This window comes from Cebidichthys violaceus, unplaced genomic scaffold (genome assembly GCF_023349555.1).
Source record: "Cebidichthys violaceus isolate CVI_PGR_0920_01 unplaced genomic scaffold, fCebVio1.0.p SCAF_6, whole genome shotgun sequence".
NCBI classification, from domain to species: domain Eukaryota; kingdom Metazoa; phylum Chordata; class Actinopteri; order Perciformes; family Stichaeidae; genus Cebidichthys; species Cebidichthys violaceus.
The window spans coordinates 8,461,484-8,478,481 of NW_027176816.1; the positions used below are offsets into that span (position 1 = coordinate 8,461,484).

Genomic DNA, 16,998 nt, shown 5'->3' on the forward strand with positions numbered 1-16,998 from the left:
GACCAAAAGCGAGAGAAAATGAGAGACGGCGAAAAATGAAGCTCTATATTAATTTGGTGCTTTCATGGATGATCTGCTATCAGGGGCAGCTGTCTTAAATGACTTAACCCAATACCTTTCTGATACCAGAGCCCGACCAGAAAGGAATGAAGTTTTAATGCAATTATTGTGTTTCCGTTAGTCGCCTGACTGCTTGATGTGGCCAGCAGTGCTTTTTAATCTTTTTAAAAGAGCAGCTTTAAATGCCCTTCTAATTGTGACATCTTTCCCGCCTTGCTGTGACCTTTAGCGGAGGAAGTAAGGCCTCATGGGAACAGCAATAGGGGATTATTGACCCTGAGAGACATCAGGAAGTGAGGTGCAGACCCGACCATTTAGCTAACTTCCACATCAGACACTGCAGGAGCTTCGACGGCTCTGCTGGAGCCGAACCACTCTGACAATGACTGTACAAAAGGAGCTTTTTGTGTCTTTGTGTCTTCTTCACTTTGGGGCAGTGCTTTTCAATGTGAGAAAACTAAATGAACCACCACCACCGAAACTCAACTTCAGTTAAAATCTGACAAAAGGAGTATGGGTAAAACAGGCTTTTTTTTCTCCTTCTCCTGACAAACTATGAGGTAGTTTAAACCGACTTTTACATCTGTTGAAACAGTAAAATAGGTAGAAGGGTAAATACGGTGCTTTGGTTTTGTCTGTCTTATTCTCTTCTGTGAATGCAGTCAATCTTTATCGAATGCTTGTAACTTTTGAAAATTTAAAGATCAGAGTCGACATAGATGAAAAAAGGGTCATGGAAAACTTCATTGACATCTGCTTTGCAAAGGTTTAAAAATAACAGACAGCGTTGTATCTGTGTCAGTGTTAGAGCCATGGGCAAGGCTACGATCATGACATCAAAAGCACATTATGCAATTTTTGTAAAAGGGGTGGGAGGGTTGGTGGACAATTTTTTTTTCAAGTCCACTGCATGTACAGACTAAACTTTCCATTCAGCAGCATTTCCCTATCACAGCTCTGTCATCACCAACATGGAAGAGTTGAGTCGGTTCAGCGGTGAGAAACACTGGGGGCTAGAGCACGTTTGATCCAGCGAGGACACCACCAAGCTGTAAAAACGGTTCATTTCCCCGCTCTTTTTTTGGAGAGAAAGAAAGCAATTTTTAAATAATATTTCAAAACTGTAGACACATATATTTATGATTCAATATGTCGGGTATGCATGAAGATGTTATGTGATTCCTTCCCTTCCTTCATATTGTAAACTTAAAGTTATGACATGTCTGAAAACAAAAATAAGTGTTTTTAAAAAAGGTTGTGGTTTAGAAATAATAAGTCAGCCTCTTTCAAGATCTCGATAAACAAGATTAAAAAGACATTTTAGTGCAGGACGAAGAAACCAGAGTTCACGCAAACAGCAAAGTGTTTTTAAAAAAAATAAGATGATGCAACAGCAAAGTGAAGCATTTCTTTTTATTCCTGTGAGATCTAAACTGAAGGGAAACATGTGGCATCCAGCCAATTCCAATTCTAGCTTGAGAAATACGGTATAAAGCAGAGTCTGACATTTCTTAATGTGCAGCCGTCGGCCGTGCTGCCTGGGGTTGCCCTTGCTAAACTAGCGAGACAGATGACTGTTTAGATAAGGACGTCCCCAGCGGGGCCCAGAGAGCCCCGAGAGCCCCTCAATGACTAAAGAGCAGCGACTCCGCCAGTGACACCTCACTTTCGCCCACTTTGGACAAAAAAATACTTCTATAGCCCACAAATTCCTTTTAATTCAGGTAAAAGGCCCAAACCGTGAGTCTGGAGCTGCTCTGAGAGATGAGGGTCATCAGAGATTAACCCGTGGCACTTTAGCAGTGGGGGAGTCGCAGCGCAGCACAACAAACTACTTAGCCACCACAAAACATTCAAGCCCCTTCTCAGCTGCAATCCAGTAATGGATACTTCCTCAGCTCCTCGATTGGTCAAAATGTTTTCATACAATAATTTAATTCAGAAACACATTTACAAAGCAGGAGTAATCAATTTTAATTAGTTGATTTTTTTTTTTCATTCGCATAAAATTTAATGTACTGCCATCGATCTCCTTTGTTCTTTAATGCAGTGCCTCTTTCCTGTAATTCGAAGCTTTTCTTTTTCTTTTTTCTTTTTACAGTCAATGATGACATTCTGTGACAAGCAGTGCTCTTCAGTATGGGGAGCGAGCGTTACTTAACACAAGAGAGTGCAACTCCAGACCAGGAATATGCTAAATAAGGTGGTTACATTTTTGGGTTTCGAAATGTGTTGCGTATGAAAAGTTTTGAAATGAAAATCAAGTACATGAAAAAAAAATGTAAATGCAATAAAAATATAAGGCTGCATATAAATGTTGGTCACTGATCTTTGCTCGCTGACTTTCATTTTCTCCTGATGAAAATTACATTTTGGTACTTCCCAAAACACACAAACGTCAATTTGTGTCAATGACAGCGTTCTGCGGCGAACAACAAAGTGTGCCTTTATGCATTTCATCACAACCCTAACCAAACACAATGGAATAACAAAAAAATGTGCTTGTAAAGTAGATTATGTTACCAAAAATCTTACGTAAAATATAAGAAAAAAACTTTAAAAACATGACAACTTACACACTTAAAATCATATTACATATAAATCTTTAAAAAGTAACAAAAACTGTTCTGCGGTCAATAAAAATATTCAAAGATGAACATTTTAAAAATACAAGTTTTTATCATCAAATAAAGAGTTGAAAAGTTCTTTGTGAACAGAAATGGGGAAAACAATCGTCTGTAGTCACATTAACAGACACAAAGGCTTTCCTTTAAAACTGCCATCGCTGTTTGTGTTGTCCTTCATATCATCAAGGCCTCTCACATTCAATTAGCTGATTGAGGCAAAACGCAAGCGGCACCAGCAGCAAACAACGTGAAGCTTGTGTCCAAGCGACACACCACAGAAGTTGTGTTGTGGTGTCAGAAGAAGAGCCGCCTCCGTCACGAGCAACTTACAGTGACAAGCCTATCCTCCTCTGTTGATCCAAACCGCTCCTCTCACTGAGGCAGCACCCACCCAAACACACACACACACACACACACACCCTGCAATACACACACAGCAACTTGAAGTGAAGCACTGTAAATGAAGCAGGGAGCCCGGGTGAAGATGCAGCGTGGTTGGCATCAGTTGTATGAGCGGCCCTTTTCGGCCTGCCAAATGGACTAATAAAACGAGAATAGAGAGGCCAGTGACAATAGAGAGAGAGGTGTCCTTTTTATTGATCAAATTATTCCTTCTTGGGTACACTGTGCCACCGGATGAGAGCACGCTCACAAAGACAACAAGGCAGATTGTGACATTCCAGTGACATTATAATCGCGCGTCAGCCCGTCTCTAGTCAATAGGCTGAATGCACTAATCGTGCGTCTTGGATCAGCGATTTCATGGTCTTCAAAGAAGGCCAGGAATTGGTGGCATGACCCTCCACACGGGGTGAGACCCCTCTTTCCTCAGAGGAGTGCCACAGAGAGACGGAGAGGAGAGGGATGGCGTTAAAAAAGGGAGACGCATCAAAGGCAGGCGCGCAGCCAGAGAAGATTAACACCGCCATCTACTGGTCAGGGGCGATACAGGTGGAGTCGAGGGGGGGGGGGGGGGGGGGCAACTGCATGGCAGTTCACCCTTGCGGCCTGTCTTTCACTGAGACCTGTCAGAAACATTTAGACACACTCGCCAAACCATTGGGCCACACGTCTACAGCAGCAGATAAGTCACCATTGAATGAGGGAGGAAACTTCGGGGCAGTGGGTCTTCGTTTTGCTTTTAGAGAAAGAGAGCAGGCAAAAGTCTGTTCCTGATCACACAAAGTGACAAAGAAAAATGTTGGCTAATTCCCCTTTTCTGGAGGCTTCCAGCTGCCAGTAAGAATCTAACCTCAAGAAACAGGACAAGCGTAAAAAAAAGAGTGCGGTGCTGACGGTGTCAGAAAACAACACTCATCGGGGTCGTGGAAGTAGCGGTTCTCTTTTCTTCTTGTTTAACCCGACGCCAGAGAGGACACAAACACGACAGCTCGTCAGATCGAATAATAATGCTTCATTTCAACCTTTCTGAGCTGGCGAGGCAACACGCTGGAGATTTCAGTGGTTATAAAATGTCATAAAGTGACAAAGGCATGCGTGACAGTTCGATTTATGCCACACCTAAACATTATCCACCTCTTCTGAGAAAGTTCAGACACAATTTTCAGGTTTTGCGACATAGTTGGCTGAAGCAGACTGTAAAAACTATATGTGACACAACAACGATATAAATCAGCACAACTACGAAACTACTTCATCCATTCTGCCATAAATCACGGCTGTCATGAAACGCTTTTTTTTTTTTTTTTAAATCCCAGATTTTTCGATTTTTAAAGATTCAAAGATTTCTCACACACACACACACACACACACACACACACACACACACACACACACACACACACACACACACACACACACACACACACACACTGAAGAGGTACTTAATGTACTGTCTTCTTCCTCAGAAGGCCAAGAACATTAATTAACCATAAAAAAAACACAGGGTTCCCTCTCCTTTAAAAGAATGTCTCCTAAAATGGGAAGATTCAATCAGATCACAACAGCAGGAGAGAGAAAAAAAAAAAGAAGAAAAAAGGAGTAATCAGAAAGGAATGTTGCACGTCACTCCTGCACAGCACCCATACTTTTTGTGACTACGTGACAATCGGAGACAGTGGCCAACGTTTCGGCGTCGACACCCGTCTGAACTCTACATCAACTCACATGGTGACGGGGGGAATACATGTTTTAACCAGGCTCCTCCAAAAGAAAGAGAAGAAGAGACGACCCACAGTGAACCACCATAATGTCACGCGGGGTGGCGTGTTACGGCAAAAGGGGCTGAGTTGGCAAGCAGCTCAGCAGCAGACGCGCACCTGTTCTGACATTTTCTGTCGACCTTGACACAGAAAACACATGACAATGCCTCTCTCTGCATTTCAAAAAGTACGGGCCGTTTGACGAAGACCCTTCACTTCCCCTTTTTTCTCGTCCCCATGATACCTAAAACTACTTTCAACACCGTATGGAAGTCTAATAGATCAGGGCAAGTCACGTAGTGACAGTAAATAACTTAAAATGTGAGCATTTGCTCTATTCCAAATGATTTCAGGCCACAATATTAAAGTGACAAAGAGGCCTCGGCCTTTCTTCCATTTCTTTTTACATTTCTATCATCTCATGCTCTCCCTTTCTTTTGAAGTTCATGACATGAGCCACAATGCATTCATTCATCCACTATTTTAATCAAAGAGAAAGCAAAGCAGCGCTGCCAGGAGAGCTGCACAGGAAAACAAATGCAATCTTCCTGTTAATCACTGCATTAACAAGAAGTCGACAGTCTGGACGCACATGCCAGGGAGGGGAGCCGGTCCAGGTGTTGGATAATTGTCAGGTTGCTTTTTTTTTTTTTTACTGTGCCAGCCTCTGTTTCACTGCTGGTCTACACTTGTGCCCCACCTTAATGATAGCCTCTTTCTGCTGAAGACAGCACACAGACACAAAGAAGTCTTGGCAAGGGTTCCCCATGCTGACAGTAGTGGACTACGGAGGAAGGCTTAGACGTCCCGCTATAATCAGTGCCAAGTGAAGTGTAGCTCAATTTTGAAGAAGCACGGGGAGCGTCTCATTTAAATGAAAGGCCAAAAAACACTTGGAAAGCAACGCAGACAGGTCCATGTATCCATGTATTAGAGAAAAACAACTTGCCAAGACAGCAGCTTGTCAGAAATGATTCACGTGTGTCTTTCATTGAGAAATAAAACTCCCTCATCTGATAACATCATTCTGAGAAGATGATGATTTGCACGCCAGTCTCAACTTTTACTGAAAACTTTACAGACGATGCACCTCTGTATCACACATCTAAAGCTAGGCTAATTAGAGTGCAAAGTTTTCACGTAAGTGCTCTATTTTTGCGGGTTTTAAGATATTTTATCTCAGTTTCTTTCTTTTTAGCCTGGAGAGAGTACAGCCAGCTATCTCTTTTTTTCCAGATTCCCCAGATAACGCCACAATCTCAGGGTGCCACACACAGAGAAACTCTGAAATCCCATTAGCATTTTGCTTTCATTATTTTTAATCAAACCTAGAAAAGTGACACATATTAATTAATATCCATTACCAGTTTTAGCCCCTCTTCCAGAGAAGACACCGGGGCCGGGGGGAGAAGAGAAGCAATTAACTTAAAAAAAATAATCAAAAAAATTGTTTCAGAAATCCCTGATAAATGTCATGTAAGGTCCCGTCTAAATGTAAGAAGTGTAATACATTCTTGCTGTCATATTCCATTAAACTGCTATTACAGTCTTGATAGAACTATTAGTCACTACATTATTAATAACATTAATGTATTTACATTTTTGGTGTACAAGCCTGCTTTCATGCAATAATTTATGAACCAGACTTCAGATATGTTATAACGTTCCCCATCTAGGCTCTTTTGTGTTTATTATTGATTATGAAAACAGTCAAAATTCAAATCCCCCCCCCCCCCCCCTACCCCCCTTAATGTATTGGAGTGGGCTGTTTACATTAAAGGACTGGAATAAAGTGCATTTACATCTGAAGCATAACTTCATAATTTACATTCCAACATTTATTAGAGGTGACAAACGAGCATTTGGTCCACTCGTGCTTTTCCACAATGCAGCACTCATTCAATCCATATAAATTACAGCTGGGCTAGGGAGTGCAAGAGCAAATTATTTTATTATATTTATGCATGTATGACTCTATAGGGGGTTACTAAGACAAACAGGGAATTACTTGATTAGGCCAACTGTGGTTAACAAAAGAAAGAAATATGAGACTGAGGGGTGAGCCAATCACATTTCAGCATTATTTAAATGTTTGGCCTCAATTAAAAAATCTAAAAATACACACATCACAGTGTAAAAGCTTAGAATCGATAAGACTTTTGGATCTATAAAATGAGTAAATGGCAGACTTTGTTTAAGCTACATGTTAAAAGTACACCACTGTGTATTTTATACAGTATAAAGAGCTCTTTCAAGTATCGCTGTTCCAATAGCTTACGCTGAGCTCAAACTAATATTATTCAATTAAAAGAAACTTGCCTAAAAGGCAGTATATTACATAATTAGACAGGGCAGCGTTTTCAGAAGTGTAGTTACAAATGCACTGAGGGGATCCCAGCATTTGAACAAATATCTGGCGCTGTAGGGGAGCTTGCCGACAAATTAACAGCTAATAACTTACTGGGAAGCCAGATAAAAAGAGAAAAAAAAATGTTCCCCAAAGTGTCAATTACAAATAATTTTTCCTCTGATTTCCCACACTCGTGAAAAGCGTGATGTGCTAAAAAGCATTTGGAATAGTGTGCCAAAAACCCGCATGCTGTTCATTTAATCTGGTCTTATTTTTTTTTTTACACACTGGATTCATTCACAGAGAAATAATTCAGCAGCGGCAGCAGGATTGTTCGGGACGGCTCTGAGAGCGTGAGCGTATGGCTCCCTCGTGAGAGCACTTGCTGGTCAGAGAGGAGCGAGACAGACGGATGGGTGCAGGGAACGGGGAAATGACGGGGGGATTCAATCAAATTCATGTTCATTAAAATCAGAGGACATCACAAAAATTAGAAAGATGCTGACAAATCAAAAGGGGTCTCAGTACCTGAATTACCATAGTCATTTACTTATTAAAGCCAGGATGCTTCCTGTCAATCAAGGGCCATCACATTCTCCATTTGCGGCGGAAAGCCGGCGTAATTGCTTCTCATACTAATCAACACAACTTGTGTAATTATGCCTTGAAAGTGACATTGGAGGCTGAGAGCGATGTGAGCAGTCTTGACAGCGGAGACATCTCAGATTCATCGGGAGATTTCCAGCCTCGCTGCGAGGAGACAAGCCACTCTCAGACCAAGTTACTCACTCGAGCAGTTTACAACCATAAACACAAAGAAAAGACGATAAATCAAGCTGAAGTAATTACAAAGGAGAATAGAGAGTATAAAAGGAAGCTCGGCTCAATAAGGCCACTTTCCCAAGTATATCGAGGCAAAATGACTGCGCTGTAATTAAAGTGGTGTCGTATTTCTATCATTTCTTAAGTAAACATATTATGACAGTTCACTAAATTGTGGGAGAATAGGAAATTACAGCTCTGTTACCATCCTGTTTACATTAATGTACTCGCAGAGACGAAAAACCCTGCAAATAAAGCCCTAAGTATTCATTATAGTTCATTGAATTGGGCTTAATCACAGACTTTACATGTGTCTCCAGAATGAACTTTGGGTAAAACTAGCTTTAACATTCCTCTCGAGCATCGGAGAACTATCCAAACCATATTCCCAGGGTGCATCTGTCACGAGTCACACTGCGGCCCAGCCAGGCGGGTCAGAGCGAGGTCAAATTACTGCAACAAATCAAAGAGCCACGGAGCCACGACGTGAGACTCTGGTATCTACATAAAATATGCGTATTAATGACACACAGTGACAACAGCTTCTTCTTCATTTACCGTGAACTTTACAGTGAATTAAAGGATTTCCAATGTTCTCATCCAAAAAATCCAAAAGATCAAGACACTATTGTCGGAGGGCTAGTGATGCAGATGTCCACAGAAAACCGCAAAAATAAAATGTATCAAATGGGTTGGACTCATCTGTGCTCATCATTTTCAAAGAGGTGGGAGGAACCATCAGAAAAAAAAAAAAGTCCCCCGACATCAAATAGAAGTTGCCTGATAACTCTGTCACACTATGAGGGGAATAGGCGTCATGATTTCATCTGAGAACAGAAATGAAGACGAGAGATTTATGGCTCGTAAAAAGTTCAAACGCCAGAAAAACCCAAAATCCTTGTCTGTGTCATTCCCCGCTCGTGACCTCCAAACTTTAGCACATGTTGAGGACGAAGTAAAGAAATGCTTCGATGAAGCCAAAGATGAGAAAACAAGCACATTTACTGACATAGAAAAACACAGGCTTTTACAGGAAAAACCAGTGTGATTCACCCTCTGCGTTCAACTCTAATGAGTCAAAAAGTGTGACCTGCACTTAAACAAGAAGTCACAGCCAGAAGCTGTAAACTCATTTTCCCCCATCCGAGCCAGCAACGTCGGCAGGACCTGGAAGATGTGCTCCGAGCATGCACGATAAATCTGACGTGAAATCATAATCATAAAAGCAATTAGCTGACCCTGCGCCACTCGTCCTTGGACATGACAGTGAGAATTCATACGGAGTCCTCTAAGGAGGTTGGCTGCCGGGTTGGGTGAGGAGGGGGGGAAAAGTGCAACACAGCAACAATAAAACGGAGGGCCCTTCCTGTATCATTAACCACCGAAACAAACAGCGCATGATGCACAATGAGTGTTGCACTGAGAAACAGAGAATTGAGCGTTTTCAAAAGAGAAAAACTTCAGCCCGACCACTGAAACGAGCGGTGGTGTGCAGATGTTTCACAAGTAAACCTACGGGCATGGGGAAGAAAAAAAAACAACACACACACACACACACACACACACACACACACACACACACACACACACACACACACACACACACACACACACACACACACACACACACACACACACACACACACACACACACAAAATTGCTGTCATGTCATCTCCGTATCCCACATCACTCCACATTATAGCCGGCACTGTGAAATACAGCCTTCAGATCACATTCATAGTAACTTTACGTATGTGAAATTAAACATAAAAATATGAAGATTGATGCTTTCCGCACACGCCTTTGTTCTGTGCCTTTGCAAGAGCGTTCAGCATGTTTACAGTCAATGTGACAGGATACTGAATCTATTGACTGCGAGATGGCAGGTGATCAGATTTATTTGACTTTTCTCTTTCAAGGAGTGTGTTACAATCTGAAAAATCTCTCTTCTCACTCACACACGCGCACACACGCACGCGCACACACGCACACGCACACGCACGCACACACACACACACACACACTCTTTCTCGCCATCACTTCCCACCCAGTAATTACAGCGAGGCCGAACTAGTGGCTGCCACCTAGTGACCGTCTTCTCCAATAATCATGAAATATCTCTATGGCTCGCGCCCCCACTCGGACCATAACTCTCCTTTACTGCAGACAGCTCCAATAAAGGATTACAATTACAATTAAAGTAATGAGCAAAGAGGAAAAAAAGGAAAATCTCAGAGAAGGTTCCCCTGACTAACTAAATGGTAGCCTAGTTTCTTGACAGAATGGAGTTACCATACCCGCCTCATTACTGGCTCCCATTTCTTATTCTTCCCCAATAATTAATTTGGGGCGTGTTGAAACCTGCAGTACTCAAAAATTTAAATAATGGTTTCGAAAGTGATGAATGTGAAATGAATTGAAATATGAATGATTAAATAAGAGGTTAACTTCTTGTTATTTTTGCTTTATGGAGGTGGAAGTGTAAAAAAGGTCCAAATCACTTGAAATGTGCTCTATTTTCTTTTCTTCTTTTAAAAATAATTGTCCAAGTCATATAAACCAGTAATGAAAACACACACGCAGAGGATAGCTGGGTGTTAAAAGGACGTATTGTTTTACAAACACTGAGTCAAGACCCGAGAGTAACCTCTGACTTCCTGGTATCACCACTGTGATACATTTGTGTCACTCCCACGCTTTAGTGAAGAAAAAAAAGAAATCTCTTTTTACAGCGAACATATGAGAAACATCTGTCTGCCTGCGACTCATGGGGTTCAGCAGAAGAGGGAGGTGAAATGAGGTGAAAAAGAGCCAGAAAAAGACAACTGAGGCAGTGCCTTCATGTCGCTGGCTGGATCAATTACGGTTGGCACGTCCTCTGCCATCTTGCCAGGTCCCCCACAACTCCTGCACTTAACACTGCTGCCCCCCCCCCCCCCCCCCCCCCCCAAATAGTGTGATGGCTATTGCAGAGGGGCTACGGAAATTTGGAGACTGCTGAGCCAAAACAGATCACTTCAAAGCGGCTTATTTAACGCTTGCTAAATTTTTCATCACAGTCGCTTAATATCCTGGGGAAGGGGAGCTTTTGAAGTTGCAGTGAGACCGGGGATGTTCTTCTTACAATTCTTTTTCCCCTCCCATTACCACCCTCCCTCTGCTGTACTAACCCCCCCCCCCACACACACACACACACACACACACACACACACACACACACACACACACACACACACACACACACACACACACACACACAGTTAACACTATGTATGCCCAAGTGCACGTAGAGGTGTGCGAATGGTATACAGACGCAGCTCCTGCATAAGTAAACCACACGCTTGCATCCTCACACACACATATGCATCATACCTTTTTCTTTTGGGGCCTGTGGTTTGTCAGTGTGTGGAAAGAAAAGAGCAGGCCTCATTCTACCAGAGATACCAAAAAACATTAGAATTCACAATCAAAGTCAGGGACAACCAGACTGGGATGTGATGATTTGCTGCTTTTCTTTGTCATAAATTAGAGTAAAACAAAAATCTCTGGCTTTTGGATTCATATTCAGATAGAACAAGGATTTATTATTATTTTCTGACATTTTAGAGACAAAAAAATTAATCAAGAAAATAATCGGCAGACTAATCGATAATGAAAATAATTTGTAAGTTGCAGCCCTAATCTCCATATTGACACTTACAAGATACTATGGCAATTAATGTTTTTTGTTTTATTTTTTATACACAAACTACAGTTTGAGAAAGAAAATATCTGTTAGTAATGTGGAGAATTCAAATAAATAAAAATAGTTCCTTAATGCAACTGTTGTGATGAGGTAAAGACAACATTTAAATTCAATCCAATACAATATTTAGTCTCATATCAAAATGTTCTCCTACGCTTCTGGATATCACATTGCTGTATTTCCTGAACTGTTTCAGAACTGACCTTGTTTTCTAAATGATGTGATCAAAGGGATTTGTACACACAATTATTGTTCTGATGTGTTTGGGTGGATTGTGAAAGCAATGAGGACAGAGTGATAGGAGGAGACGAGGGATGAGCGCAGGGTGTCACTGCAGGGGCGGGGGGACAAAGACTAGGGAGACACCGGCGAGAGACAGGCCAGGGTTGTGATGAGTGGAAGGTGGGAGGGGTGTAGATGGCGACCAAGCAAGACGGGGTGAGAGCGAGCAAAGAGCAGCGCCAGAGGCAACAGCTGCGGCTGGCAGCGACTGGTATACCAGTCAAGCGTGGAACACACACTCAAACCCTTTTCTCTCTGTAACTGCAGGTCCAGACCGCTCCCTCGGGCTGCGATGGTGGCAAAGGCTGCGGTACTGGCCCCTAAGCCGGGCCCTCTTGCCCACAGAGGAGAGAGCCCACGCCGTGCCGTGTGCCAGGGCCTGCTGATCTGGGCGAGGTGAGTCAGAACCTGTTAACATGACTGGTGTCCCCAGCCTGACACACTGGCTTGTCTGACATGCACATGTGCACATAAATGTTATACAAACGTGTGTGTGTGTGTGCCCCCCCATCTCTCTCTCTCTCTCTCTCTCTCTCTCTCTCTCTCTCTCTCTCTCTCTCTCTCTCTCTCTCTCTCTCTCTCTCTCTCTCTCTCTCTCTCTCTCTCTCTCTGCCCTCCCAACCCTGCCAGCATTCCCTTTCCTCTCATCCAGATAAAATCCTTTCAGACATAAATTTCAATTATTCACCTCATCCAAATAATGCCATGTGACAAGAATTATCCCTACTGTAATAATCCACTTAACTGGGAAAGAGCAGCTCATCAAAAAGAGAAAGGAGAAAAGGGGTTGGAAGTGAGGGCGGTGGTGGTGCGGGGAGACTTGTCAACCAGTCTCGAATCAGGACCCTCATAACAAGAATTTCTTCCCTTTTTGGAGGAGGCAGTCTTGAAGCGCACTGGGATGATGAAATTGAAGTAAATTGAAAGAAAGCCTGGGAGAATGCTCCCACAATCAATAACCCCAGGATTAAATTAGCCTTGGCATGAAGGGATGATGGGGGGAGGATGAAGAGTGAATGGCGGTGAATGACATTGAGACATGTAGGCTGAACAATACAGCACTCCTAGAACCTGGATGCTGTGCCCATATGAGCCCAGTGAATGTACCTGTGATGTATTCTGTCCCCACTTGGCAAGAACTTGTGGCTATAATCGTTGTCATCGCTTGAGCCGAGCGAAGTCTAATGAACACTTTCCTTCACACATTATTGGAAAACAACTGATGTTTATTGTCATTAATTAAATGTTCCCGGCTTTGCATGTATTCACAACTTGGACGGAGGACTTTAGAGATAATGATTAAAAAGGAAGAACAAAAACATATATATTCCATATTGTTTCTATAGCTTTTTGCAGAATATTTATGACTATGTCACTGTAATGCAGCAATGAAGCAATACTCAAGGTGCAGTGCCATTAAAATATTACTTTACTTTTCTCCTACGTCATCAAGAATAATTAAGGAAACTTTATTTCGTTTTTTGCAGGCGCAGGGAGGACTAAACTCATGCTGTGTGACTTAGACACGGTCTACTTTGTTTGTTTTTATTGGTGACTGACTATTGGTGAAATAATTCAAAAACATCCTGGACCCATTTGTGGGACATGATCCAAATTGAAAAACAATGGGTTGAACTAAAAACTACAAAGGAATGTGGTAAAAGTTTAATGCAAAACATAAAAAGTGTATTTTTACACTACACTTACATCTCACTTGTTTATAGTCCCGTTATCGGTTCTTTTGTGCACTTTATTTTATTTTATATTTCACTTTATTTTATATTTCTCTGTAAATTTGAATATGTTTATACACTGTGTTGATTGTTGTTGATTGTTAAATGTTATGCACCTCCCGTCATGTCAAATTCCTTGTATGTTCAACATACCATGGCAATAAACGGTTCTGATTAAAGCAACTGTGAAACCACTGCTAAAACAGAGCTTTCCTCCATGTGTTTTACCTCTCATAAATTACACTCTCATTATGGGCTTGGGGACATCAGTGTAGTGCTAAAGTGACTGACTGCTAATTGGAAGCAGAGACACTTGATCTCACTGGGGAATGTGTAATACTACCTGATTAGCTAAGGAAAAGTAGTTTGTCGACGAAACAATGAAAAACAACTTCTTTAAGTCACTAGATCAAAAACAACAACTCTCAATTCCTCAAATATGATACGAGTTTCATTCGCACTCAACACTACAGCAGCTGATTTCACTAGTTAATCAGTGCAAAGGGACCAACCAGTGAAATCTGTTGTGATGAAAAACAAGGTTTTCTTTAACATGAGACTAAATGAAATGAACTAACCTGCTTTATATATCTAATAAGCACTTACATCAAATATGCATATTTAAATTAGTTTGTTAAATTAGTACAAAATGCTTTTTCAGTCAAGTAATGTATAAATACTGAGTCCTTACCAGTGCTTCTCTGGGGGGAGCTGCTGCATCATGTCCAGGTGGAAGGCCCGGCTGAGGAGATAAACAAACACTTGTATAAGACTGCCATCTATTGGAGGACAGAGGCTGTGTTGGTTGAATGCAGCAATGTTTAGTTAGCAGCAGTGGTGTTAAGTAACTAAGGGCATTTACTCAAGTACAGTACGGAAGTACAAAGTTGAGGTACTTTATTTGAATATTTTCATTTTCTGCTGCTTAAATACTGAAATAAATATTGTACTTTTTACTCCAGTACATTAGTTTAGTATATTTAGTTAGTTACTTTGCAAATTCAGACTAAAAATACATAACATAATCAACAAATAAATTACGATGCACTATCATCAATTAAGATATGGCCTTATTTATCCTGGTGGAGAAGTCATAAGCTACTAAACAGTATATAAAGTACTTCAAATTAGTCCCAACTTTTAGCAGCTGCAACAGTAAAGTAATCTACACATTACTGTATTAATAATAATAATAATAATATATACAATTCTAAAATGGGCCATTCTGAATAATGAGTACTTTTACTTTTGGTACTTTAAGTATATTTTGATGCTTATACTTTTGTACTATTAAAATTGTGAAAGCTTGAGTACAGAATGTTTCATCACCACGGTATTGACACTTTTACTGAAGTAAAAGATCCAAGTACTTCCTCCACCACTGGATAGCAGTGACATTTGCAGTGAGCAGATCAGTCGATCAATCTATCACATTAATGCTGCATAATTAGGTCTAGATCATTTTGGATAGATATGTGCTCATGCACCAGTTTATTAATTATTCAGTAATTGTTTTGTAAATGTAGGCATGCATGACAATCATGAATTCAGTTCCTTACTTAATTTTCTTTCCTGCTTCAAAAGCTACCTTTCAATGATGGTTTTGAACTAAGCACATTTAATTCTGGTAACCGTATTGTACATTCTGATTGTAAATTCCGATTTGCTTGCTGAAATTAAAGAGGTTGTAAATGTAGAGACAAAGTGTAGAAGAGGCTGTCCATGGCCACATGTATGAGCCACAACTTACTAAAACATGTGTTTGTCGTGACGTTCAATGCTTGTCAGTTTAAACCCAAAACAGCGGAAGCAAAGAGCCGAGTACAATCCACGACTTACAGTGACCTTTCCACATCATGTCACTAACTGCAGATAGTGAGCCTGAGGGAAGACTTCGTGGTTAGGTGGAAAGACGTGCATATGGTCACGGTAACTAGCTAGCCGACAAGGTTAGCAAGCCATACAAGTTTTGGCAACATGTGGTTTGCAGCACAAGAACGACAGCTCGGCCTTTCGGACAACTTGTCAACGCAAGCATGTCTGAGAGGCAACTTTTACAGCGTTGAAGGAGCTAGCTAGCGTGCTAACTAGCAAGCATGCTAACTCGCTAACTTTAGCTAACAGAGCGGTTATAAACGTAACAACGAAAAAATGAAGGCATTCAAGGTGCGCGACATCTAAACACACTATAAGAGTCCACTGTCGTGTCTGGACATCAAGAGTTAATTGTTCTAGTTGCATAAATGTAGACCTGTGTTGGAGGATCAGGTTGGTCGGTGGATGCCATCTTCCGATCCCTCATTCGCTTTCAGCACAGGCTGCTCGAGTGAGCCACGTTCGATTGCTTTTCCGGATCTCAACGGTCCATAAAGTCTGTCTAAAAACAATGTTAATGATTACATTCAGTAAACACAGCAGAATTCACTTAATTAGAATTAGTCAGGAGCCCCTTGTGTTTACAAGCAAGTACAATATCACATGAATTTACATTGTATCAATAATTCTTATAATAACGTAATCAGAACCAAATTCCGCTTTATTGGCCAAGCATGTGCAATACCATAATAATACACAAATTAAAGACATAATTAATCAAACATTGTGACACAGGGCCCCTCTACAAGATGGTCTCCAGATTAATAATGCAGTGAACAGCCCTCAGCTGCTTATTGTTTGAGAAGATATTTTGCTTTTGTGGTGCATTTTCTTACTTAAATGAATCTAAAAGACAGAACAAAACTGTGAAAATAGGGCCATTTATGCTCCTGGAAGTCTGGGGGCCCTGAGATTCTGGGGGCCTGAAGCAGTTGTCCCCAATGTCCGTTTGCTAATCCGGTCTATAGCCTCGGAGTCTGGCTGCTCCAAGACAATCCTGTCAATCAAGGCCAGTATGACTGATATATCATTATAAAAGCTGTAATATTACTGGAACATTAATCTTCATAATCTCCACCAAGTGACACATTAAAAGAAGTGAACTTAGCTACTGTGACCATTATGTCTAGTGGAAAGACAATGCTGTCTTCATATTTCCCGAGAGAAGTTGACAGACACATTTCAAGACTCCATTGAAGACAGAGGCTGTGTCAAAAATCACTCCCTTTTTATTATACTGTATAGTTCACTACTTCATGGTCCGAGTTTTTGATAATGCCTATAATCCCTGTGTGGTATAGAAACTATTTGGAATTACCTCAAATTAAGTCAAGAAATGAA

The 16,998-nt window shown here is 41.3% G+C and overlaps 1 protein-coding gene across 2 annotated transcripts in view; it reads right to left on the minus strand.

The window, feature by feature from the left end:
- Positions 1-16,114, minus strand: part of pex14 (peroxisomal biogenesis factor 14) — a 44,896-nt gene extending 28,782 nt beyond the window's left edge. For both annotated transcript variants that reach the window (XM_068733232.1, XM_068733231.1), the window contains exons 1-2: positions 16,034-16,114; positions 14,474-14,524 (exon numbers count right to left, since the gene is read on the minus strand). In XM_068733232.1, the coding sequence (XP_068589333.1) occupies positions 14,474-14,524; positions 16,034-16,084 (102 nt within the window). In that variant the 5' untranslated portion in view covers positions 16,085-16,114. The remainder of the gene's footprint in view (positions 1-14,473; positions 14,525-16,033) is intronic.
- Positions 16,115-16,998: the final 884 nt, after the last annotated feature.